Source organism: Pleurodeles waltl, chromosome 2_1 (genome assembly GCF_031143425.1).
Source record: "Pleurodeles waltl isolate 20211129_DDA chromosome 2_1, aPleWal1.hap1.20221129, whole genome shotgun sequence".
Lineage (NCBI taxonomy): Eukaryota > Metazoa > Chordata > Amphibia > Caudata > Salamandridae > Pleurodeles > Pleurodeles waltl.
This window is the reverse complement of record NC_090438.1, coordinates 654618154-654644057: the sequence shown is the minus strand read 5'-3', so window position 1 is coordinate 654644057 and position 25904 is coordinate 654618154. Positions and strand designations below refer to the sequence as shown.

At 45.3% G+C, this 25904-nt stretch overlaps 1 protein-coding gene across 1 annotated transcript in view; it reads left to right on the top strand.

The window, feature by feature from the left end:
- The window catches only part of ADCY1 (adenylate cyclase 1), a 1375168-nt gene that overhangs the window by 1212827 nt on the left and 136437 nt on the right, over window positions 1-25904 (top strand). The window contains exons 13-14 of the mRNA XM_069216207.1: window positions 7364-7620; window positions 23832-23958. Of these exons, the coding sequence (XP_069072308.1) occupies window positions 7364-7620; window positions 23832-23958 (384 nt within the window). The remainder of the gene's footprint in view (window positions 1-7363; window positions 7621-23831; window positions 23959-25904) is intronic.

Here is a 25904-nt window from a genome sequence, read left to right as displayed (position 1 = left end):
GCAGGCAACTCTGGCTGCTCCATGTTTGGGGCAACCCAGACATCAGGTCTTCTAACGGGAAACCTTTCAGCCCCAGGTTGCTGCACTATTGGCACATCAATGTCCTCCTCTAAAACAGAACCTTCATCTGCACTGAGTGTGGCTTCATCATCAGAAGATTCCCCTCCAACAGAAAAATCACTGCCAGAATCTCTGACTTCCTCCTCTGCCTCAGATGCAGAGTCCGTCTCATAGTCATGATCAGACTGTGACTCAAAAAGCATACCAACCACCTGCTGAGCGGTCATCCTGCGGCTAGCCATGATCTCTCCTGCTAAAATTAACTGGACAAATTCACCACCAACAACCAGCACTGTGTAAGACAAGTAACAAAGTGTAGCTTTGTTAGTAAGAGTTACAAACTCAAAAACTATACCGCTCACTTGCCTGAAAAAGCTTGATTCACCAGCAACTACACAGCAATCACCAATGATATCCCACTAAAAAGAAAGAAAGAAAGGCAAATTAGAAATAAGACTAAACAAATATCATTGTGCACAAACCTAAGGACAATTTCACACACAATCCTGCATTTAGTACACCTCCTACAAACATGTCATTCATGCATGGCAACAATACTCCCTTGGAGTAAATTGTTTTTACTTACCTAAAACATGCAACTGTGCAAACTGCAGGTCAACCACCGCCAAAACCGCAAGGAGCCACAGCAAATAAAGCAAAAGCTTTGAACTAGAACAAAAAGGAGGAAAACATTTTTTATCACAAATGCAAAGACTTCTTCAGTTGACAAACACCCCACCATCAAACATTTTAGAAATTGGTGCCTAAGTGGATTCTGCCATAGGGGCAGATGGGCCTACTAAAAAAATAGGCCTGTCTGCCCCAAGGAAGCCAAAAAATACCTTTAGTACTGTGTCCCCATGGAGAGCGACCCTTGCCAAAGGGGACAGCCCTCAAACAAAAAAAACCAAAAAAAACACACACAACACTATCCCTGGTGCCTAAGTGGCTTCTGCCCCCTTGGGGGCAGGTGGGCCTAAGAAAATAGGCCCATCTGCCCCCAGGGGGTGTAGAAATGGCCAACAGGTCAATGCCCCCCTTGGGGGGGCGCCCGTGACCAAGGGGACGCCCCCCCACAAAAATAAACAAATACAAAAAAAATCCCTGGCGTTCTAGTGGTTTCTGCCCCCCTTGGGGGCAGATTAGCCTAAAAATAATAGGCTGATCTGTCTCCAAGGGGTGCAGAAATGGCCTGGGTACATGTGCCCCCAAAGTGGGGGGCGACCCTTGCCCAAGCCCCCCCCCATCCACTAACACACACACACACACACACTATCCCTGGTGTCTACGTGGCTTCTGCCCCCCTTGGGGGCAGGTGGGTCTAGAAAAATAGGCCCATCTGCCCCCAGGGGGGGCAGAAATGGCCAACAGGTCAATGCCCCCCTTGGGGGGGCACCCCGTGCCCAAGGGGACGCCCCCCACAAAAATAAACACATAAAAAAAAATCCCTGGCGTTCTAGTGGTTTCTGCCCCCCTTGGGGGCAGATCAGCCTAAAAATAATAGGCTGATCTGTCTCCAAGGGGTGCAGAAATGGCCTGGGTACATGTGCCCCCAAAGTGGGGGGCGACCCTTGCCCAAGCCCCCCCCCATCCACTAACACACACACACACACACACTATCCCTGGTGTCTACGTGGCTTCTGCCCCCCTTGGGGGCATGTGGGTCTAGAAAAATAGGCCCATCTGCCCCCAGGGGGGGCAGAAATGGCCAACAGGTCAATGCCCCCCTTGGGAGGGCGCCCCGTGCCCAAGGGGACGCCCCCGCACAAAAATAAACACATAAAAAAAAATCCCTGGCGTTCTAGTGGTTTCTGCCCCCCTTGGGGGCAGATCAGCCTAAAAATAATAGGCTGATCTGTCTCCAAGGGGTGCAGAAATGGCCTGGGTACATGTGCCCCCAAAGTGGGGGGCGACCCTTGCCCAAGCCCCCCCCCATCCACTAACACACACACACACACACACACTATCCCTGGTGTCTATGTGGCTTCTGCCCCCCTTGGGGGCAGGTGGGTCTAGAAAAATAGGCCCATCTGCCCCCAGGGGGGGGCAGAAATGGCCAACAGGTCAATGCCCCCCTTGGGGGGGCGCCCCGTGCCCAAGGGGACGCCACCCCACAAAAATAAACACATAAAAAAACATCCCTGGCGTTCTAGTGGTTTCTGCCCCCCTTGGGGGCAGATCAGCCTAAAAATAATAGGCTGATCTGCCCTCAAGGGGGGCAGAAATGGCCCTAAAAGACATGCCCCCCAAAGGGGAGCGACCCTTGCCCAAGGGGGCGCCCCCCCATCCACTACACACACAATCCCCACATAAATACACATAAAAATAAAAAACCCTGGTGATCTAGTGTTTTCTGCCCCCCTTGGGGGCAGATCTGGCTAAAAAGTAGCCAATCTGCCCTCAAGGGGGGCAGAAATGGCCCTAAAGGACATGCCCCCCACAGGGGAGCGACCCTTGCCCAAGGGGGCGCCCCCCATTCACTACACACACAATCCCTGGTGCCTAAGTGGCTTCTGCCCCCCTTGGGGGCAGATGGACCTAAAAAAAATAGGCCGATCTGCCCCCAAGGGGGGCAGAAAAGGCCAACAGTTCTCTGCCCCCATGGGGGGGGCGCCCCTTGCCCAAGGGGGCACCCCCCCCAACATAAATGCACAGAAAATATAAATCCCTGGTGATCCAGTGGTTTCTGCCCCCCTTGGGGGCAGATCCGCCTAAAAAGTAGGCCAATCTGCCCCCAAGGGGGGCAGAAATGGCCGTAACTAATTGCCCCCACAAGGGGAGCGACCCTTGCCCAAGGGGCCGCTCCCCGCAAACAAGAAACAGTGAAGAAAAATAAAAAAAACAAATCCCTGGTGTCTAGTGGGCATTCCTGCTGCCCGATCGCAATGCGATCGGGCAGCAGGAATGCTCAAAGAGACACCGGGGGAAAGGAAAAGCCTTTCCTTTCCCCCGGTGCCTCTTTAGCCCAAACCCCCCACCCACCGGGAAGAGGAACTCACCTCTTCTCCGTTCGCCGCACAGGAAGCAAATGGCTTCCTATGCGGCGAAATCCCCATACAGAAGTCAGCGCGCGATCGCGTGCTGACGTCATTATGGGGGGGTGGGGGGGTCGGGGGTGGAAGGGGAAGGGCTTCCCCTTCCATCCCTGACTTTGGGGGGGTGGGGGGAAGCACACAGAGGGAGCGAGAGCGCTCCCTCTGGGCTGTGTGCCGAGGACGTAGTGGTTACGTCCTCGGCACAGCAGCACTGTGCCGCAGGACGTAACCACTACGTCTGCGGCACAGAAGGGGTTAATAGGGACTTAGTGGTAAATCAAATATGCCTGTCATGGAAAAGCCAATTACACATACAGTTTACACAGAGAGCACTTGCACTTTAGGACTGGTCAGCAGTGGTAAAGTGCCCAGAGTATAAAAAAAACAGAACAAACTAAGTCCAGCACACAGTCAAAACATAGGAAGCAGAGGCAAAAAGACAATGGAGACTATGCCGAAAATACCACGTTTAACACTATAGAAAATCAGTCCCTGGCTTTCACAACACCAACTCAGCCCATAGTACTGCATACCTGAATTCCAGTTATTTGCTGTTAAGTTTTCTCCTAACACAAATTGTTCTCAACACCGTCACTCTTTAACAAATAAACCACCTACTTTTATAAAAAACTATTTAGGATTCATCCCGGACAATAAACGCAATCTTGATGACCACACCAGAAACCTACCCAATGGTGCTCAATAACAACAAAGGATGGTGTAAAAATTGAAACCAATCATCCTCAAACTAGACCTAAGCCCAGTACCTTAAATTATCAACAGAACTGACTACTAACTGGGCTCCCATAAACAATACTTGTTCTTTTAAAGGTAATAATTCCTGCTGCTGCATTCTAAATCACAGATACCAAAAGTATAAACTATATCACTCCTGTGCTAACAGACATTCTATGGCCCTTCTTGAGGACCAGTATTATGGTTTACTAAAAATGCATCCTGCCTGTGAGATCTGTCAGACTTAGGGTGGCCTTCCCCAAATGTTTTGCCTCTCCTCCTCCATTTTACAGAACTTATTTTTGTTGGCCTTGGGGCTCTGTGCACTTTACCAAAATTAGCCAGAGCTGAAGTGCTTGTGCTCACTCCTTTTAACAATGGGTAAATTGGCTTAAAAACAATTGCCATATTTAATTTGAATTGGCTTATAACTAATAGGCATGTTTAATTCCGATATTAGGCCTTTGTAGAGTGATATATCATATACCCAGTACATGTAAATTAAATGCTACCAGTGTGTCTACAGTATTCATCATGAAGCCCACTTAATTAGCACATTAAAATATTCTTCGGACCTGCCACTGCAGCCTCAATACAGTTTTTAACTTCCATGTTGACTTGGCAATAAAACTCCCTTAAACGTCCTTGTCATGTTTGGTGTCTTTTGAATTGTAATGAGAACCCCTATTTAGTGGCAAAGTTGTTTTTTTTAAGTACAATTTTCATAATGCCACTTTTAGAAAGTTTGCATTTTTCTGCTCTTAGCCCTTTTGTGCCTGTATCCTGCCTTGGGTCATGTGACTGGGTGTAACTGACAGTTGTGAATTCCTCTCAGACAGTCAAAAAAATAGAGGGATTAGGTCTGCCCGAATGGGACATCTGCTGGCAGGATTGGGCAGAGCTAAACACAGCACCACTTGCAACTGAATAAGGAGTGCTCTACCTTTGCACAAATGACCTAGGGCCAGATGTAGGAAAGGAATTGCAACTCGCAAACGGCAAAAACTGCCGTTTGCGAGTTGCAAATCACATTTTCCTATGCAGAAATGCATTCTGCGAGTCCGACCGACTCGCAAAATGCATTTCAGAATCGCAAATAGGAAGGGGTGTTCCCTTCCTATTTGCGATTCCTAGTGGTATGCAATACCATTTGCGACCGCATATGCGGTCGCAAATGGTGTCGCAGTTACCATCCACTTCAAGTGGATGGTAACCCACTCGCAAATTGGAAGGGGTCCCCATGGGACCCCTTCCAGTTTGTGACTGGACCCAAAAACATTTTTTCAGGGCAGGGAGTGGTCCAAGGGACCACTCCCTGCCCTGAAAAAATACCGAAACTAAAGGTTTCGGTTTTCTTTTTAAGTGCAGCTCGTTTTCCTTTAAGGAAAACGGGCTACACTTAAAAAAAAAAAACTGCTTTATTTAAAGCAGTCACGAACACGGAGGTCTGCTGACTACAGCAGGCCTCCATGTTTGCAAGTGCCCATAGTCGGTATGGGGCCGCAATTCGCGACCCACCTCATGAATATTCATGAGGTGGGTCATTGCGACCCCATACCGACTTGCAGACGCTGTCTGAGACACCGTTCTGCATAACATTTTGCGACTTGCAAACAGCGAGTCGCAATGACTCGCTATTTGCAAGTCGCAAAATGTTATTTTGCTACATCTGGCCCCTAGTCCCTCCACACTCTCACTGTAGCCAGCTTGGAGCCAAGGCAGCAGAGTCAGGATATTCTGTGTACTGCAATGTCACTGTCTAGAAGCTTCTCCACTTTACAGAAGGAGGACACAATGGTATAAATATAGGACCTCAGACACTGGCTCTACAGCTAGACCTGTGGAAGGACTCTCAGAGGACTGCATGCTGCTGTGACCAGCTGTGCACTCTGCAAGTCTGCTTTGCTGTACCTGCAAGGACTGCTTATCTGTGTGGATCGTGCCTTAAGCTCTGAGAGACCAATTCTGCTGATGAGCCCTGCATATTCATCTGACTCTAGGACTATCAAAGTGACTGCAAGGGCTAGTTTGCTGATCTCCTGTTCAAAGCCACAGGTATACAAAGGGCTCTCACAATCTTGAACCTACACCTGGCCCCACCCTCAGTGACTTCTAAATTCCCAGGTGGTGTCCCACCAGTCCTGGACCCTTGATTGTGGTGCCAAAGATGGCCGAATGGCCATATCCCAAAACTGAGGACTCTCTGCCACAAACAGCCTTGAGACCAGAAGGAAATTGGGACTAAGCTGCTTGTCTATCTGCCCGAGGTGTATTGCTATTCAGATTGAACTTGCAACTTTTCCTTCTTCATTATTCTCCACAGTAGCAAAACCTTTTCAGTGGTCTGTCACTGAAGGGGTATCCGGCTTCATGGAACTGTCTTTGGCTACAGCCTTCTGCCTTGCCCTACTGGAGATTTTCATCTTTCAAAAAAGAGATTAACTCAGAAGGTAGAAATCTTCACTTCTGCTTTAAACCAGGGATCACTAACAATTACGCTCACTCCTCAGACACCGACTGCAGCCTTGTCCCACTGATTTTTACTTTTTCTCAAAATTTCTTCTAAGTCTGAAGGGAAGCAATGACTGGCTCAATCCAATTCTTGTATCCGAATTGCACTCCATCACAATCAACCATATTTTTCTACTTTGACCCTGCCTAGGATACTATATTTATGCAGATAACTCTTTGATCTTTAAGGCACTAGTTTTTACTAAACTTTTTTTTTTAATCTGGTTCTACTGATTTGATTTAGGTTATTTGGTGGCAAATAATTTATTAAAATTCACTCAGTTTTCCTAAATATGTTTGGGATTTTTCTTGTATTGTGTTTTCACCTTATTACTGTTTGTGTGCTGTATAAATGCTTCATAATTGCCCTCTAGGTTAAGCCTAACTGCCTTTTAGTGCCAATATACTCAGGGTTAAGCACATATTAATTTAGTGACTTTATAAGGTTCATCTCTTAAGGGAATGTGGTTGTTACTTGACCAGGGCTCACACCCCAGCCAATGAACAACTCAGGATCTCATACTGCTCATCACATCAACTAACTAGCATGAAAGCTACAGCTATTGTGAGGCATCAATATAGAAGAAATTAAACCTTATGACTGGAAGTCCCTGGATTCTGGGAGTAAGGGACTATGGTAAAGGCTTTCTGTGGAGTCTCCCCTCAACTCTTGGTCTTTCAGAAACTTCTTCTGATAGAAAGATATGATCATGGCTTGTTATTGCTTGACAGCATCCCATTGACAAGAATTGCAAACCTTCAAAAAGCACTACCTAGAAAAACACTTTTGATTTGGGTGAGGTGCAACATCTATTTGACCACCTTTGGCTACAATGTAATCTGTTGGGATGGTAAAATTGACTTTTTTGTACTCATTAAAATAGGTGGACTACTTGGTAGTATTGTTTGCAGCTAGGACATTCTGTAACTTCTTGTTTATCTCAGCTGTGGTAAATTTTCACAAGTGCTGCCCATAAAATTCAGACATTTTCTAAATGCATTTCTTTTGTTTTGTATTTTAGGTTGGGTGCATGCCTTGGATGTGGAGTTCAAATTCCAGCAATTCCATTGTCATCCTTGCTCCTAATGGAGTAAATGAAACAATGAACGAACTGCCGTGCGATACAGCACAATATGCTTTCCTTGCCTGTGTGGTGGGGACTTTGAGTCTGGCGATATTTTTACGAATCTCTTCATTGCCAAAAATGATACTTCTACTTTTTGTATCCATTTTGTATATAGCTGTTTTAGAATTGAGTGGTTATAGGAAAGCAGTGGGGTAAGTTTTGAAAATAAGAAAAACATATTAAATGTATGTAACAAATGTGAACGTGTCTGTATCAGTAAAGATTGATAACATAAGTGAGCTATATATTTTAGACATTATTTTGGATAGTGTTCATGCAAGTGTCATAAAGGATTGTGTCCATCCAAGGGGACATTGAAAGCAATTATGTTGAGTTGGGCAAGAACACCTCTATCTCGTCAGAGACCATTCTGTTGTGACTGCCAATGTTCAGAATAAAATAAATAGCTCAATTGCATGGGTAAATTCAATGAAATGAATCCATCTCTACCGTACCGTGGATCTAAAAAAAAAATCAATATATTTGTAAAACATTTAGGTCTTAATTATGAACTAAGTGGGTATAGGAAAGTTGATTGGTGGCATAAAACGTTTACCCCCACAGTTTTGCCTAGATACATATCAGCAGATCAAATCTGCTGAAATACACCAAGGTGTTTGGACAGAATATCGAGTCAGAAATGTTGAGTGGACAAAATGTTTTGTCAAGGATACCAAACACTAAAATATCATGAAGGTATGTTTCTATGGGTAAGGAAAGTTTTACTATACTTAACTTTACATATATGTACCATGACTATCTATCTATCTATCTATCTATCCATCTATCTATCTATCTATCTATCTATCTATATTCACTTAAGAAAACAAAGGTTACAGGGACTCATGGTTACGATTTAAATGTACTCGCACAAAACCATAGAACTTCAGTAGTGATAGATATAGTTAGCTCAAGTAACTCTAATTCATGCCCTATGGTAACTATAACTCATTCCCTTGATATGCACGGTTTTCTCATCAATAATTTCACTGAAAATGTTACAGTGATATTATAAATGATGTTCTCAAAGATGTCATGAGTGATGTTATATGTGGGGTAATTAGCAGTGCCTGGCGAGGGCGTGAGTTATAATTACCTTAGGGCACACATTATAGTTTCTTGAGATAACTCTAACTGTAACTGCTGAATTTCTATGGATTTGTGCATGTAAATTCAGATCCTAACAATAATGTCCCTGTAACCTTTGGTTTCTTAATTGAATTTCTATGGGTTTTTTAAAATTCTATTTCCTAACTATAACATCCTGATAACCTTTAGTTTTTTCAGTGAATTTCTGTTTTTTTTATGTAAACAATTTTAATTACTACAATTTAATGCAACCACCTCCATGCACGCCCTTTGACTGTGCGTGGTAGGGATTGGCCCATGGCCTGGCCTATGGCTAGCCCTTGCATCCAACCTGCCACAACTAACCAACCGCGTGCATGAGTGTCTGAGTGGGTCTGTGAATGGGTGTGTGAGTGTCTGGGTGGGTCTGTGAGTGGGTGCATGAGTGTCTGAGTAGGTCTGTGAGTGAATGTATGACTCTTTGAGTGGGTTTTTGAGTGGATGAATGGGTCTGTGTGTAGGTGTGTGAGTTTCTGAGTGGGTCTGTGAATGGGTGTGTGAGGGTTTGAGTTGGGGTGTAAGTTAATGCATGACTCTCTGGGTGCATCTTTGAGTGAATGAATTAGTGTCTAAATGAGTCTGTGAGTTTAAAATAAAATGTTGGTGTAATTTGTGAATTCATTGCAACGTTACACGGGGGCTGTGTTGATGGTTGCAATGACTCCACGAATATCACACTTGGGGGGGGGGAACCTTTTGACATATTCTATCCATTGACATCCCCAAAGACCCCTATACTACAGACATGGGGTCAGGTTGCATCCAACCTTACCCTTATGCAACTTTCTGCCATTTTATTTGAGCCTCAGAAACAGTTTGAATCAATTAAAATGGCAGCTGCAACTCTCTGCTCAGATTGCATCCGGGCAATCATGGCGGTCGTATTGGCATGAGCATTTGCGAATTCACTGCGAATGATCCACGTCCCTAGATTTACAAACTTGTATTTCCTTTAATTTCTCAACAATTAGTGAATGAATTTACACCAAATAACACAAAGCATAATCTGCAGAGCAAAATATAGCTTTGTGTAATTCTATCCAGCAGTTTGGGCTGTATTTATGTTCAAAGTTCCGACGGGAATTGACATGGAAAACACACTTTTTTTACCTCTTCTTTTTCTCAGTCCCAGCTTGGCAAGTCAAGAAATGCTTTTCATTTATGTACATTAACTACTGGCGGTCACCAGTAGGCAGGTATAGTTAGGACCATGTTTCCATGTGGTGTGGTGATTCTTGTTGCATATGGAAAGTTTTGGGGTGATCTATCAAGCGGGGGTCCAGAAAAAGTGGGTGTAAAAAAACATGTGTTTTTCCATCTTAATTCCTGTATGACCTTTGAACACAACTATAGCCCAAACCACTGGACGGAATTACACCAAATTTGGCAGGAAGCTAGCTTTCAGGACACAGATTGTGCTTTTGCTTATTTGGTGTAAATCCGTTCAGAAGCTTTTGTAATAATAAAGGGAAAAAAACAAATGTATATGTAGGGCAGCGGATCTGTTGCAACATTTTTGCAATTAATGTGGCGAATTTGTGAATGCACGTGACAGCAGAAATGCTGTGATTGACTTCTGACCAGAATGTTCTGGCCGCCATTTTGAGTAATGGGACATGGTCCCTGGGGCTGAAAAAAAAATTAAATGTTACATGAAAGGTCAGGGTGGCAGTATCCTGAACCCAGGGATGTGACATATGAGTGTTTGAGGGTCAAATCATGGGTTTTAAATGCATTTTTTTCACTACGCGTGATATTTGCAAATATTTGAGAATTTCCTCAAACATCTGAGAATATTGAAAAATATTCAAAGATATTCAAGAATATTCGAGAATGTGCAAAAAAAATTTAAACAAAACTTTCACATACTCATTTATACACTAATTCATTCACTCAAACATGCAGTCGGAGACTCATGTGCCCACTCTCACAACCACTCAGACACTCATGCACCCACTCATGGCCTCACACACCCACTTTCAGACTCACTTAGACACTCACACACCCACTTACAGATCCACTGACAGAGACAGGCCCTGTGGACAACCCCTGCTGCATATGCCAAAGGCCATGAGTGGTTTGGGGTCGGATGGATATAAGAGCTTGTCTGCAGGGCCTGGCCACAGATTAGATTAATGTATAGTAATTAAAATTACTCTACATTAAAAAACATAGTAATTCACTGAATAAAACAAAGGTTACAGGGATGTTAAGTTAAGTTCTGAATTTACTTGTACAAAACTATAGAAATTCAGAGGTTATAGAGTTATAGAGTTCTTTCAAGTAACAATAACATATATATATATATATATATATATATATATGTAGATGTGGAGTTAAGAATATTAAATCTATACTTATCAACTTGCACTTACCTTCTCAATATTTAGGTCCTCAATATTTTTGACATGATATTCTGTCCACACGATATTTTTAGCATCAGTTAGACAACCTGTTGCAATTTGAAGGGCGAAATGCAGAATAGGTGCTAGTTATCACACCAAATAATATCTAAACCCCTGGGCATTTTTTCTGAACGGAAGCAATCAAACGCACTATACACTTAATCAGGACTTAAAAGACCCCAATGACGAGGTGTGGGCTAAATACCTATCCATGTGCAAACAGCAATTTTTACAGGGATGAGAATTATGTGTTGTGTGGTAATTATCACACCTTTTAGTTTTCCTCTGATAAAATTCCTGCAGGTCACAAGTTTCTTATTGAAAAAACGGAACAGAAAAAAACATGTAGGATGCAGTATAAAAATTTATTCTGAATGGCATGCCTCATTTCCCTGTTAGTAACTCAGAAAATGATGTATTTACCTCATGAGGTAAATACCGCACCCTGGGGTAATGATACTATATATAGTAAATATTACACCATATTTCGACAAATATGTAGCATGGGCCTACACTTTGTTGTGTAGTACACTTTGGCCCTCAATATGATTGACAGAGTAGTTGGCGGACTATTTATTGCAACTGATAAAATCCGAGTCCACTGAGTGGGAGTTATTTGGGTATGAAAAATATCACATCAATTGCATGTTTTTGGGGAATAAAATCCCATCACGCATAAGCCAGTTAAAGTAAATCATAATAGTGATTTTTATTTTCTTTATTAATTGAGAAATCTTCTTATTCATGAATGTCCATAAAACTTGATTTTAATTATCAGAAAAACAATGATCGACAATCAACAATCAAACAGCCAACGTGTTTTGCAACAGCAGTCACTCTTTCAGGGCTGTTGAACATAAAATGCATACAAAAACAGCAATTACTTTTTTTTTTAAGTCAGAGAAAAATATCAAACTCCACTTTGCAACACCTGACTGTCTAAGTCTATACAATAATGTTTGTTCTTTATAACCATATTCCCACTGTATAGTCATTATGTCAATGTATTGTATGTGGTATGTGCTTTCAAACCTCATTACCTCCCAAACCACCATACTTGGCGTCATTAAGGCCATCTTCTCATTTTATCAACATTTCTCCTGTTGAATAATGTTCATCATATTTGTCCTGTTGAGTAATTTATCCACCCTCAGGCAGACTTGTTTCAATTTTCATTACTTAGGTATATCTCAATTCTTTATTGCATGATTCAAAATCCAAAAGGTAATAAATTAATGTAATTAACTCTACATTGCTAGCACTAAAAAGGTTGCACTCTCTCTTATACGTATAACTTTAGAAGTCATTCTTATGCCACACTCACCTAACAAATCAAATAGCCTCTTCACGTAAAAAACGTAACAAAAAAACGTCCATCTAAGTCACAGTCATCTAAAATTATTAAATAATATTTAAGAATATTGCCATATTAACGAGATTGTTTTGACACAATTCTACCCATAATCCCAACTAACTCTCTTTTTATTGGCATGAGAAAAGAGAAGGCGTTGCTGCCCATGCCCCTTGATAAGGACATCTAAATATGCAAAGTATAACGGAAATCTTTCATTGATCTTGTTCACGGTTGCAAAATCACTCCATTTAGGTGTAAAAAGCTGACTGTCGGTTACGACTTTAGGACGCGTTTAGTTTTATGCCATGAAATTTCACGAGATATCATTATTGTAAGGAAATGACTCCTTGGCATGGTTACCCCCTGACTTTTTGCCTTTGCTGATGCTATGTTTTGAATTGAAAGTGTGCTGAGGCCTGCTAACCAGGCCCCAGCACCAGTGTTCTTTCCCTAACCTGTACTTTTGATTCCACAATTGGCACACCCTGGCATCCAGGTAAGTCCCTTGTAACTGGTACCTCTGGTACCAAGGGCCCTGATGCCAGGGAAGGTCTCTAAGGGCTGCAGCATGTATTATGCCACCCTAGAGACCCCTCACTCAGCACAGACACACTGCTTACCAGCTTGTGTGTGCTAGTGAGAACAAAATGAGTAAGTCGACATGGCACTCCCCTCAGGGTGCCATGCCAGCCTCTCACTGCCTATGCAGTATAGGTAAGACACCCCTCTAGCAGGCCTTACAGCCCTAAGGCAGGGTGCACTATACCATAGGTGAGGGTACCAGTGCATGAGCACTGTGCCCCTACAGTGTCTAAGCAAAACCTTAGACATTGTAAGTGCAGGGTAGCCATAAGAGTATATGGTCTGGGAGTCTGTTTTACACGAACTCCACAGCACCATAATGGCTACACTGAAAACTGGGAAGTTTGGTATCAAACTTCTCAGCACAATAAATGCACACTGATGCCAGTGTACATTTTATTGTAAAATACACCACAGAGGGCACCTTAGAGGTGCCCCCTGAAACTTAACCGACTATCTGTGTAGGCTGACTGGTTCCAGCAGCCTGCCACACTAGAGACATGTTGCTGGCCCCATGAGGAGAGTGCCTTTGTCACTCTGAGGCCAGTAACAAAGCCTGCACTGGGTGGAGATGCTAACACCTCCCCCAGGCAGGAGCTGTAACACCTGGCGGTGAGCCTCAAAGTCTCACCCCTTTGTCACAGCCCCGCAGGACACTCCAGCTAGTGGAGTTGCCCGCCCCCTCCGGCCCCGGCCCCACTTTTGGCGGCAAGGCCGGAGAAAATAATGAGAATAACAAGGAGGAGTCACTGGCCAGTCAGGACAGCCCCTAAGGTGTCCTGAGCTGAGGTGACTCTAACTTTTAGAAATCCTCCATCTTGCAGATGGAGGATTCCCCCAATAGGATTAGGGATGTGACCCCCTCCCCTTGGGAGGAGGCACAAAGAGGGTGTACTCACCCTCAGGGCTAGTAGCCATTGGCTACTAACCCCCAGACCTAAACACACCCTTAAATATAGTATTTAAGGGCTCTCCCTGAACCTAGAAATTAGATTCCTGCAACAACAAGAAGAAGGACTGCCTAGCTGAAAACCCCTGCAGAGGAAGACCAGAAGACAACAACTGCCTTGGCTCCAGAAACTCACCGGCCTGTCTCCTGCCTTCCAAAGAACTCTGCTCCAGCGACGCCTTCCAAAGGGACCAGCGACCTCTGAATCCTCTGAGGACTGCCCTGCTTCGACGACGACAAGAAACTCCCGAGGACAGCGGACCTGCTCCAAAAAGACTGCAACTTTATCCAAAGGAGCAGCTTTAAAGAACCCTGCAATCTCCCCGCAAGAAGCGTGAGACTTGCAACACTGCACCCGGCGACCCCGACTCGGCTGGTGGAGAACCAACACCTCAGGGAGGACCCCCGGACTACTCTACGACTGTGAGTACCAAAACCTGTCCCCCCTGAGCCCCCACAGCGCCGCCTGCAGAGGGAATCCCGAGGCTTCCCCTGACCGCGACTCTCTGAAACCTAAGTCCCGACGCCTGGAAAAGACCCTGCACCCGCAGCCCCCAGGACCTGAAGGACCGGACTTTCACTGCAGAAGTGACCCCCAGGAGTCCCTCTCCCTTGCCCAAGTGGAGGTTTCCCCGAGGAAGCCCCCCCTTGCCTGCCTGCAGCGCTGAAGAGATCCCTTGATCTCTCATTGACTTCCATTGCGAACCCGACGCTTGTTCTAACACTGCACCCGGCCGCCCCCGTGCCGCTGAGGGTGAAATTTCTGTGTGGGCTTGTGTCCCGCCCGGTGCCCTACAAAACCCCCCTGGTCTGCCCTCCGAAGACACGGGTACTTACCTGCTGGCAGACTGGAACCGGGGCACCCCCTTCTCTCCATTGAAGCCTATGCGTTTTGGGCACCACTTTGAACTCTGCACCTGACCGGCCCTGAGCTGCTGGTGTGGTAACTTTGGGGTTGCTCTGAACCCCCAACGGTGGGCTACCTTGGACCAAGAACTGAACCCTGTAAGTGTCGTACTTACCTGGTAAAACTAACAAAAACTTACCTCCCCCAGGAACTGTGAAAATTGCACTGTGTCCACTTTTAAAATAGCTATTTGTGAATAACTTGAAAAGTATACATGCAATTGAAATGATTCAAAGTTCCTAATGTACTTACCTGCAATACCTTTCAAACAAGATATTACATGTTAAATTTGAACCTGTGGTTCTTAAAATAAATTAAGAAAAGATATTTTTATATAACAAAACCTATTGGCTGGATTTGTCTCTGAGTGTGTGTACCTCATTTATTGTCTATGTGTAAGTACAACAAATGCTTAACACTACTCCTTGGATAAGCCTACTGCTCGACCACACTACCACAAAATAGAGCATTAGTATTATCTCTTTTTACCACTATTTCACCTCTAAGGGGAACCCTTGGACTCTGTGCATGCTATTCCTTACTTTGAAATAGCACATACAGAGCCAACTTCCTACATTGGTGGATCAGCGGTGGGGTACAAGACTTTGCATTTGCTGGACTACTCAGCCAATACCTGATCACACGACAAATTCCAAAATTGTCATTAGAAATTGATTTTTGCAATTTGAAAAGTTTTCTAAATTCTTTAAAGTCCTGCTAGGGCCTTGTGTTAGTCCCTGTTAGCATTGCTTTTAGAGTTTAAAAGGTTGGTAAAAGTTTGAATTAGATTCTAGAACCAGTTTTAGTTTCTTAAAAAGTATTCCAACTTTTAGAAGCACAATGTCTAGTACAGATGTGAATGTGGTGGAACTCGACACCACACCTTACCTCCATCTTAAGATGAGGGAGCTAAGGTCACTCTGTAAAATAAAGAAAATAACCATGGGCCCCAGACCTTCCAAACTACAGCTCCAGGAGCTGTTGGCAGAGTTTGAAAAGGCCAACCCCTCTGAGGATGGCAACACAGAGGATGAAGATAGTGACTTGGAGGGTGATTCCCCCCCACCAGTCCTATCTAGGGAGAACAGGGCTTCTCAAGCCCTGACTCCACAAATAATAGTCAGAGATGCTGGTTCCCTCACAGGAGGGACCAACAACTCTGAAATCACTGAGGATAACTCCAGTGAAGAGGACATCCAGTTAGCCAGGATGGCCAAAAGATTGGCTTTGGAAAGACAGATCCTAGCCATAGAAAGGGAAAGACAAGAGATGGGCCTAGGACCCATCAATGGTGGCAGCAACATAACTAGGGTCAGAGATTCTCCTGACATGTTGAAAATCCCCAAAGGGATTGTAACTAAATATGAAGATGGTGATGATATCACCAAATGGTTCACAGCTTTTGAGAGGGCTTGTGAAACCAGAAAAGTGAACAAATCTCACTGGGGTGCTCTCCTTTGGGAAATGTTCACAGGAAAGTGTAGGGATAGACTCCTCACACTCTCTAAAAAAGATGCAGAATCTTATGACCTCATGAAGGGTACCCTGATTGAGGGCTTTGGATTCTCCACTGAGGAGTATAGGATTAGATTCAGGGGGGCTCAAAAATCCTCGAGCCAGACCTGGGTTGACTTTGTAGACTACTCAGTAAAAACACTAGATGGTTGGATGCAAGGAAATGGTGTAAATGATTATGATGGGCTGTACAATTTATTTGTGAAAGAACACCTATTAAGTAATTGTTTCAATGATAAACTGCATCAGCATCTGGTGGACCTAGGACCAATTTCTCCCCAAGAATTGGGAAAGAAGGCGGACCATTGGGTCAAGACTAGGGTGTCCAAAACTTCCACAGGGGGTGACCAAAAGAAAGGGGTCACAAAACCTCCCCAGGGGAAGGGTGGTGAGACAGCCAAAAATAAAAATAGTAAAGAGTCTTCTACAGGCCCCCAAAAACCTGCACAGGAGGGTGGGCCCAGAGCCTCTTCACAAAACAATCCTGGGTACAAGGGTAAAAACTTTGATCCCAAAAAGGCCTGGTGTCGAAACTGTAGTCAGTCTGGACACCAAACTGGAGACAAGGCCTGTCCCAAGAAAGATACCACTTCTAACTCCCATCCAGCTAAAACTGGAATGGCCAGTCTCCAAGTGGGATCGACAGTGTGCCCAGAGCAAATCAGGTGTCACACTGAAGCTACATTAGTCTCTGAGGGTGGGGTGGATTTAGCCACACTGGCTGCCTGGCCCCCTAACATGCAAAAATACAGGCAGCAGCTCTTAATTAATGGGACAAGTGTAGAGGGCCTGAGGGATACAGGTGCCAGTGTCACCATGGTGACAGAGAAACTGGTTTCCCCTGGCCAATACCTGACTGGACAAACCTATCCAGTCACCAATGCTGACAATCAGACTAAAGTACATCCCATGGCAATGGTAACTTTAGAGTGGGGAGGGGTCAATGGCCTGAAACAGGTGGTGGTCTCCTCAAATATCCCAGTAGACTGTTTGCTTGGAAATGACCTGGAGTCCTCAGCATGGGCTGAGGTAGAACTGAAAACCCATGCAGCCATGCTGGGTATCCCTGAACTGGTGTGTGTCAAGACTAGGGCACAGTGCAAGGCACAGGGTGAAAAAGTAGAGCTGGAGTCTGGAAAAATGGCCCAGCCTACCAAGAGAAAAGGAAAGTCAGCTGGGAAACCAGCTGCAACACAACACCAAAAAGAGAACCTCTCTTCTCAGGAAGAAGTTCTGGCCTCTGAGGGAACTGAGCCTATGGAGCTGGAACCTTATCAGGTTGAGCTCTTGGGCCCAGGGGGACCCTCAAGGGAAGAGTTGTGTAAGGGACAAGAAACCTGTCCCTCTCTTGAAGGCCTTAGGCAGCAAGCTGCTGAAGAGTCCAAAGGCAAGAAAAATGGAACACATAGGGTCTATTGTGAAGATGGACTCCTGTACACTGAGGCAAGAGATCCCAAACCTGGTGCCACTAGGAGAGTGGTAGTGCCTCAGGGTTTCAGAGAGTTTATTCTGACCTTAGCCCATGATATTCCCCTTGCTGGGCATTTGGGACAAACCAAGACGTGGGAGAGGTTAGTCAACCACTTCTACTGGCCCAATATGTCCCAGAAGGTTAAGGAGTTTTGCCTCTCCTGCCCCACCTGTCAATCCAGTGGTAAGACAGGTGGGCATCCAAAGGCCCCCCTCATTCCACTTCCAGTGGTGGGGGTCCCCTTTGAAAGAGTGGGTGTGGACATAGTTGGTCCACTAAAACCTCCCACAGCCTCAGGAAATATGTACATCCTAGTAGTAGTGGATCATGCTACTAGGTATCCTGAAGCTATTCCCCTTAGGTCGACTACTGCCCCTGCAGTAGCCAAGGCCCTCATTGGTATCTTTACCAGAGTGGGTTTCCCTAAGGAGGTGGTGTCTGACAGAGGTACCAACTTCATGTCAGCATACCTAAAACACATGTGGAATGAGTGTGGAGTGACTTACAAATTCACTACACCATATCATCCACAAACTAATGGCCTTGTTGAGAGATTCAACAAGACATTAAAGGGCATGATCATGGGGCTCCCAGAAAAACTCAAAAGGAGATGGGATGTCCTCCTGCCATGTCTGCTTTTCGCTTACAGAGAGGTGCCTCAGAAGGGAGTAGGATTCTCACCCTTTGAACTTCTGTTTGGCCACCCTGTAAGGGGACCACTTGCTCTTGTTAAAGAAGGCTGGGAGAGACCTCTTCATGAGCCTAAACAAGACATAGTGGACTATGTACTTGGCCTTCGCTCAAGGATGGCAGAGTACATGGAAAAGGCAAGTAAAAACCTTGAGGCCAGCCAACAACTCCAGAAGTTGTGGTATGACCAAAAGGCTGCACTGGTTGAATTTCAACCAGGGCAGAAAGTCTGGGTTCTGGAGCCTGTGGCTCCCAGGGCACTCCAGGACAAATGGAGTGGCCCTTACCCAGTACTAGAAAGGAAGAGTCAGGTCACCTACCTGGTAGACCTGGGCACAAGCAGGAGCCCCAAGAGGGTGATCCATGTGAACCGCCTTAAGCTCTTCCATGACAGGGCTGATGTAAATCTGTTGATGGTAACAGATGAGGACCAGGAAGCTGAGAGTGAACCTCTCCCTGATCTCCTCTCATCAGACCCTAAAGATGGCTCAGTAGATGGAGTGATCTACTCAGACACCCTCTCTAGCCAACAGCAGTCTGACTGCAGGAAGGTCCTGCAGCAGTTTGCTGAACTCTTTTCCCTAACCCCTGGTCAGACACACCTGTGTACCCATGATGTGGACACAGGAGACAGCATGCCTGTCAAAAACAAAATATTTAGACAGTCTGACCAAGTTAAGGAAAGCATCAAGGTGGAAGTCCACAAGATGCTGGAATTGGGAGTAATTGAGTACTCTGACAGCCCCTGGGCTAGCCCAGTGGTCTTAGTCCCCAAACCTCACACCAAAGAAGGAAAGAGAGAGATGAGGTTTTGTGTGGACTACAGAGGTCTCAACTCTGTCACAAAGACAGATGCTCATCCCATTCCTAGAGCTGATGAGCTAATAGACAAATTAGGGGCTGCTAAATTCTTAAGTAACTTTGACTTAACCGCAGGGTACTGGCAAATCAAAATGGCCCCTGGAGCAAAAGAAAAGACAGCATTCTCCACACCTGATGGGCATTATCAGTTCACTGTTATGCCCTTTGGTTTAAAGAATGCCCCTGCCACCTTCCAAAGGTTGGTGAATCAAGTCCTTGCTGGGCTGGAATCCTTTAGTGCAGCTTATCTTGATGATATTGCTGTCTTCAGCTCCACCTGGCAGGATCACCTGGTCCACCTGAAGAAGGTTTTGAAGGCTCTGCAATCTGCAGGCCTCTCTATCAAGGCATCCAAATGCCAGATAGGGCAGGGAACTGTGGTTTACTTGGGACACCTTGTAGGTGGAGGCCAAGTTCAGCCACTCCAGCCTAAGATCCAGACTATTCTGGACTGGGCAGCTCCAAAAACCCAGACTCAAGTCAGGGCATTCCTTGGCTTGACTGGGTACTACAGGAGGTTTGTGAAAGGATATGGATCCATTGTGACAGCCCTCACAGAACTCACCTCCAAGAAAATGCCCAAGAAAGTAAACTGGACTGTAGAATGCCAACAGGCCTTTGACACCCTGAAACAAGCTATGTGCACAGCACCAGTTCTAAAAGCTCCAGATTACTCCAACCAGTTCATTGTGCAAACAGATGCCTCTGAACATGGGATAGGGGCAGTTTTGTCCCAAACAAATGATGATGGCCTTGACCAGCCTGTTGCTTTCAGTAGCAGGAGGTTACTCCCCAGGGAGCAGCGTTGGAGTGCCATTGAGAGGGAGGCCTTTGCTGTGGTTTGGTCCCTGAAGAAGCTGAGACCATACCTCTTTGGTACTCACTTCCTAGTTCAGACTGACCACAGACCTCTCAGATGGCTGATGCAAATGAAAGGTGAAAATCCAAAACTGTTGAGGTGGTCCATCTCCCTACAGGCAATGGACTTTATAGTGGAACACAGACCTGGGACTGCCCATGCCAATGCAGATGGCCTTTCCAGGTTCTTCCACTTAGAAAATGAAGACTCTCTTGGGAAAGGTTAGTCTCATCCTCTTTCGTTTGGGGGGGGGTTGTGTAAGGAAATGCCTCCTTGGCATGGTTACCCCCTGACTTTTTGCCTTTGCTGATGCTATGTTTTGAATTGAAAGTGTGCTGAGGCCTGCTAACCAGGCCCCAGCACCAGTGTTCTTTCCCTAACCTGTACTTTTGATTCCACAATTGGCACACCCTGGCATCCAGGTAAGTCCCTTGTAACTGGTACCTCTGGTACCAAGGGCCCTGATGCCAGGGGAGGTCTCTAAGGGCTGCAGCATGTATTATGCCACCCTAGAGACCCCTCACTCAGCACAGACACACTGCTTACCAGCTTGTGTGTGCTAGTGAGAACAAAATGAGTAAGTCGACATGGCACTCCCCTCAGGGTGCCATGGCAGCCTCTCACTGCCTATGCAATATAGGTAAGACACCCCTCTAGCAGGCCTTACAGCCCTAAGGCAGGGTGCACTATACCATAGGTGAGGGTACCAGTGCATGAGCACTGTGCCCCTACAGTGTCTAAGCAAAACCTTACACATTGTAAGTGCAGGGTAGCCATAAGAGTATATGGTCTGGGAGTCTGTTTTACATGAACTCCACAGCACCATAATGGCTACACTGAAAACTGGGAAGTTTGGTATCAAACTTCTCAGCACAATAAATGCACACTGATGCCAGTGTACATTTTATTGTAAAATACACCACAGAGGGCACCTTAGAGGTGCCCCCTGAAACTTAACCGACTATCTGTGTAGGCTGACTGGTTCCAGCAGCCTGCCACACTAGAGACATGTTGCTGGCCCCATGAGGAGAGTGCCTTTGTCACTCTGAGGCCAGTAACAAAGCCTGCACTGGGTGGAGATGCTAACACCTCCCCCAGGCAGGAGCTGTAACACCTGGCGGTGAGCCTCAAAGGCTCACCCCTTTGTCACAGCCCCGCAGGACACTCCAGCTAGTGGAGTTGCCCGCCCCCTCCGGCCCCGGCCCCACTTTTGATGGCAAGGCCGGAGAAAATAATGAGAATAACAAGGAGGAGTCACTGGCCAGTCAGGACAGCCCCTAAGGTGTCCTGAGCTGAGGTGACTCTAACTTTTAGAAATCCTCCATCTTGCAGATGGAGGATTCCCCCAATAGGATTAGGGATGTGACCCCCTCCCCTTGGGAGGAGGCACAAAGAGGGTGTACTCACCCTCAGGGCTAGTAGCCATTGGCTACTAACCCCCCAGACCTAAACACGCCCTTAAATATAGTATTTAAGGGCTCTCCCTGAACCTAGAAATTAGATTCCTGCAACAACAAGAAGAAGGACTGCCTAGCTGAAAACCCCTGCAGAGGAAGACCAGAAGACAACAACTGCCTTGGCTCCAGAAACTCACCGGCCTGTCTCCTGCCTTCCAAAGAACTCTGCTACAGCGACGCCTTCCAAAGGGACCAGCGACCTCTGAATCCTCTGAGGACTGCCCTGCTTCGACGACGACAAGAAACTCCCGAGGACAGCGGACCTGCTCCAAAAAGACTGCAACTTTATCCAAAGGAGCAGCTTTAAAGAACCCTGCAATCTCCCCGCAAGAAGCGTGAGACTTGCAACACTGCACCCGGCGACCCCGACTCGGCTGGTGGAGAACCAACACCTCAGGGAGGACCCCCGGACTACTCTACGACTGTGAGTACCAAAACCTGTCCCCCCTGAGCCCCCACAGCGCCGCCTGCAGAGGGAATCCCGAGGCTTCCCCTGACCGCGACTCTCTGAAACCTAAGTCCCGACGCCTGGAAAAGACCCTGCACCCGCAGCCCCCAGAACCTGAAGGACCAGACTTTCACTGCAGAAGTGACCCCCAGGAGTCCCTCTCCCTTGCCCAAGTGGAGGTTTCCCCGAGGAAGCCCCCCCTTGCCTGCCTGCAGCGCTGAAGAGATCCCTTGATCTCTCATTGACTTCCATTGCGAACCCGACGCTTGTTCTAACACTGCACCCGGCCGCCCCCGCGCCGCTGAGGGTGAAATTTCTGTGTGGGCTTGTGTCCCCCCCGGTGCCCTACAAAACCCCCCTGGTCTGCCCTCCGAAGACGCAAGTACTTACCTGCTGGCAGACTGGAACCGGGGCACCCTCTTCTCTCTATTGAAGCCTATGCGTTTTGGGCACCACTTTGAACTCTGCACCTGACCGGCCCTGAGCTGCTGGTGTGGTAACTTTGGGGTTGCTCTGAACCCCCAACGGTGGGCTACCTTGGACCAAGAACTGAACCCTGTAAGTGTCGTACTTACCTGGTAAAACTAACAAAAACTTACCTCCCCCAGGAACTGTGAAAATTGCACTGTGTCCACTTTTAAAATAGCTATTTGTGAATAACTTGAAAAGTATACATGCAATTGAAATGATTCAAAGTTCCTAATGTACTTACCTGCAATACCTTTCAAACAAGATATTACATGTTAAATTTGAACCTGTGGTTCTTAAAATAAATTAAGAAAAGATATTTTTATATAACAAAACCTATTGGCTGGATTTGTCTCTGAGTGTGTGTACCTCATTTATTGTCTATGTGTATGTACAACAAATGCTTAACACTACTCCTTGGATAAGCCTACTGCTCGACCACACTACCACAAAATAGAGCATTAGTATTATCTCTTTTTACCACTATTTTACCTCTAAGGGGAACCCTTGGACTCTGTGCATGCTATTCCTTACTTTGAAATAGCACATACAGAGCCAACTTCCTACAATTATTCAGTCTGTATTTTCAACTAAACAATATAAGGGTTCCTAAATATGGTGATAATCAAGCGGTATTTTTTTCTTTATAAAATCGTAGAATCCATCTTAAACGGTCAAGTATTCAGCCACTTGAGAAACTGTGGTGTATTCCTCTACACCTAAATTAAATCGAAACTCCTGTACAATGCTTCTCCACTGATCAGATAATTAATCTGTAGCCACTAGAACACTAGAAATACTTTGTGTATTGTGTGAAAGTTTCAGGAAATTACTTGAAATTATACATAATTACATACCACCATAAATCTGTACTATAATGTAAAGCAAAACTAGTTTACGCTAGAACAATATCATGTAAAACACAATTCCCACAAACTGCATCCATGTATGTTCTGGTTGTTCACGTTTTCCCCTCATCTTCAGTGTTATAATTTTAGCGCAAATGGTGGTGTAATTAAGCGATGTGCCATAATGGCATAATTTTGGGAATTTTCCATAACAACTGTTGGGCGAAATTTCCAAAATTAAGCAAATTAAGGTGGCTTAATTTAAATTTAGACCAAGCCTAAGTATATACTGGAATGGTGGTGTAGTTAATATTAACAATAAATATTATTTCTAATTATGAAACTAACTTAAATATTGTGTCAGCATACTTATCTGTTAAAACTTGCGTTTCTCTAAATTATCTATCTATTTTTTTCCAAGGGGAGGCTCTTTTTATATGCGTGGCTATGAACCCATCCTAGCCATTTTACTGTTTGCCTGCGCATTGGCACTACATTCCAGGCAGGTGGATCTGAAGCTACGTCTCGACTACCTCTGGGCTATGCAGGCAAGTGATATTTCTGACTTAATTATAAGTTTAAATGTAAGCCATTGCACAGGTGAATTTTGCTTTACACGTTAATGAAAAAAGTATGCTTGTGTGGAACAAATGTTTTCAAAACAAATATTATAAAAAAATAATTTATATTTTCTTTTCAATGTTGCATTTGTGGAGAAAAATGATTTTCACATATGATCATGTTGTAATATTTTGGTCCTCATCCCAAAAAAGTTAGCTGTGACCAGTTCTTGTAGTAAACCCTGCTTACTCCTGAAATTATCTGGTAGTACAATTGTCTTACTCCCGAAATCAATGTCCGGGGTGAGCCAAGATTACTAATGGCTTACTGCTGCTATTGACTAGTAAACCAAAAGCACTTAGGAGTAAGTCACATCTACTCGTATCAAAGTCTGTGTAATTTGGGAATTTTACCTTTTTGAAACAAATATCAAGAGAACAAAAAGATTTCAAGTTCTGATTAGGACACTACAATTGACCAAGTTTGGAGTTACAAAACAGAGCTAGTTTATGCTAAGTGTGTATGTTTAACAAATGGCACTGGTAACAGCACTAAGCCAGTGCTGCTGAGCCAATATTGCATAAGGTGAACATTGAAATGAGAGAAAAGCTTAACTTATCTGGGGAGATTAAGGGTGGGTGGAGCTTGTGGAGTTTCACACGTTATATAAAAACTCCATGAGATTCTGTGGAGTTATGCCAAGTAGCAGAAATATGCATGCCCCACTACTAGCACTGATGTTTAGTGCCACAGGACGAGCAGCGCAGAAAAATTAGTGATAACGACATCATTCATTGCACAAGAACTCACAGCCATTCAAGTTAATTTTCTTGCTGCTTGATTAGAAAATGTAACTGAGCTAAGGCAAATCAACTTCAGACGCAGCCTTCTCATAGTGACCACTCACTATGGCCTGCCACCACCCATATTAGAAAATGGAGCAAGGGGAATGCCAAATCTGGGCTCACATTTTTGTAGTCTTGCAGGGAAAAATTCCTGGTGTATGGCGAATGGCAGAATTTGGCCGGAACAGTGACACAGAGTAGCCAAAATCCTCAAGGCAGATTGAAACACTCCCCCACCCTTGAGGGAGACAAACTACAAAAATATACTTGGGGTTCGATTCACCAAAAATATTTGGAAATCTGCCCCCACTGAGTTTCTCATATACAAGGGTGCATATTTATTATTTTGACTATTTACAAACCTTTCCAAGCATATACCTGTTAATCTGTGGCATTCACATTTTTCCAGTTGTGGTCATGAGAAGTTCTGTGAATGAGATTTTATACATACCCACTTTGTATTTCAACAATGCACACAAGGTACAATAATACACTCTGAAATGGCAGCTCATTTGTTTTCTTCTTAGTTCTTTCTGCCCATGGAAAATATCATTCTTCATGAAAAAAAGCTTTCCCTGTTTTGAATGGTTCTCAAAACAGTTACAGAATATTTTGTTTGTTCTTTTGAGTTACGTCTTTAACCCTGTCCCAACACTCAGACCTTCATTATGAGACTGGCAGTCAGGAGACAGCCAGCCTCGCTATGGTGGTCTTACCGCCGCGGAGCAGGCAGTATGGACCCCCACATTAGGGGTTGCGGGGCTTGGCAGATGCCAAGCCTCCACAACCCCACCTGCCCGCCGGTGCAGTCGCACCACCGGAGCCGGCAAGGAGCACCTCCAACCTGGCCGCATGCCTCAGCCTGCCATCTGGATTATGAGGTTGCACACCTCCAGGCTTTTTGTGGCAGTCACCCCGCCATGAAAAGCCTGGTCGGTCACACACCCGGCGACAGGAATCTTCATTCCTGTCGCCGGCACATACACACACACACACACACACATGTCACCACACCTGCACACATCCCCCTCCACCCTGCCACACATTCACAGACACCCCCAACCCTTCACGCACACATGCATTCACAT